This window comes from Tupaia chinensis, unplaced genomic scaffold, assembly GCF_000334495.1.
Source record: "Tupaia chinensis unplaced genomic scaffold, TupChi_1.0 Scaffold000704_1, whole genome shotgun sequence".
Lineage (NCBI taxonomy): Eukaryota > Metazoa > Chordata > Mammalia > Scandentia > Tupaiidae > Tupaia > Tupaia belangeri.
This window is the reverse complement of record NW_006160227.1, coordinates 1,834,732-1,836,442: the sequence shown is the minus strand read 5'-3', so window position 1 is coordinate 1,836,442 and position 1,711 is coordinate 1,834,732. Positions and strand designations below refer to the sequence as shown.

General features: G+C 54.4%; 1 protein-coding gene across 1 annotated transcript in view; it reads right to left on the bottom strand.

The window, feature by feature from the left end:
• The window catches only part of IFT122 (intraflagellar transport 122), a gene marked incomplete in the record, with an annotated part of 100,738 nt that overhangs the window by 41,682 nt on the left and 57,345 nt on the right, over positions 1 to 1,711 (bottom strand). Inside the window, 1 exon segment of the mRNA XM_014592486.2 lies at positions 361 to 558. Within this exon segment, the coding sequence (XP_014447972.1) occupies positions 361 to 558 (198 nt within the window).

Below are 1,711 nucleotides of genomic sequence, written 5' to 3'. Positions count from 1 at the left end.
CCGCCTCTGGTGCGCCCCCTCCACTTAGGGGCCCCTGCGGTCAGGCCAGCCCCATGTGGGTGTTCACCCTCTGCCCATCCATGTTCCTGCCCTCTCCATCCCGTGGCCCCCACACCCAGTCCCCACTTCTGTCGTGGCCTCTCCTAGCTCCACGGGCTTGTGCAGAGTCCTCTGCTCCGCTTTTTGGTTCCCAGACCTTGGCCCCGGGGACCCCAGCCCGACCCCCATCCTTCCTCCTGCTCTCTCAGCTCCTCCCTCCACTCGCCACGCCCACACACACACAAGACAGCAGCGAGGGCGGGCTCCGTGTCCCCTCTGCTCTGCCAGCCCTGAGAGCGAGGGGCAGGAGCAACAGGTTACCTGTGGCACCTCCACGGCAGACATGGAGAAGACGTGGAGGCAGAAGATCTTGGAGCCGTTGTAGCCCACCACGAAGCCCTGCAGCTTCTGCTGGTGCACGGGGAAGTTGCTGGCTTTGATGTTGAGGTAGCCTCCCCCCGAGAAGCAGAGCATGTCTTCACACTGCGTGTTCCAGGCCACGCTGTTGGCGTTGGGCTCCTGAGGGACAGGGGAGGAGCCTGTGAGAACCGGCAGCTGGCCAGGATGGTGGCACCATTCCCGGCCCAGGCTGACGCCCTCTCCAAGACTCCCACTGACAGTAGGCCATGGGACGAGGAAAGGGAGACCGGAACGAGGCAGACGGCGGTGAGCTCCGTTGGCATTTTTCAGTAACAGACATCACTTCTGAAGAAGATTCCTTCCCCCAGTATTCATGACAGTGGAGTAAGGGGACAATCAGCCAGGGGGCTCCACTTCTGGGAAAGAAACCTACACCTCAAGCTCAGAAGGCTTAAAGGGATATATTCCCAAGGAGTAACTGAGATTGTTTCCGGAAGGCTAGAATTTGGGTGGCCTTGACTTTCTGTTCTTTTTTTAAATTTTTTCGGTTTGTTTGCCTGAACTTTTTGTCATGAATATCTACTGTTTTGTTTTGGTTTATAATAGGAAAAAACTGACTAACTAGTAGGTGGCATGGCGGCTGAGGGGCTGGATTCCCACGTGGCTGACTGTGGTTCAAGTCTCAACCCAGTAGCTTAAAAATCACACGTGTGGGGAACCAGCAGTTAGCGTAATGGCTATGTCGCTGGACTCCCACATAGTCGACCGCGGTTCGTGTCCTGGACCCGGTGGCTTAAAACTCACGCCGGGCGTGTGTGCCCAAGATCCCGAGAGGAGAATGGAGGAGAAGGGATTGCGGTGTGACCATCCCCCCTGGGGGGTGATTTGTCGCTTTCTGTCTCTATGTCTCTCTCTGTCTGTCTGGCGAGAGCACGCGCCCTACAGTGAAAATCTCTCAAAAAAAAAAAAAATCACACGTGTGTATGCGTGCGCTCGAGCCCTAAGAGGAAAATGGGAGAGAAGGGAATATGGCATGGCCATCCCTCTGGAGGGTGATTTCTCACTTTTTCTCTCTCTCTATCGTCAGTGAGCGCACACACCCTGTGACAAAAAAAAAAAAAAAAAAAAGAAGAAATAACAGTGAATTTTTTTTTAATAAGCCATAGATTAGTTTTGTTTGTTTTTATTGGAGAGGTTTTTGCTATAGGGCACATGCGCCCACCAGAAAGACAGAGAGAGACAGAGAGATAGAAAGCGAGAAATCACCCCCCGGGGGGATGGCCACGCCACAATCCCCTCTCCTCCATTCTCC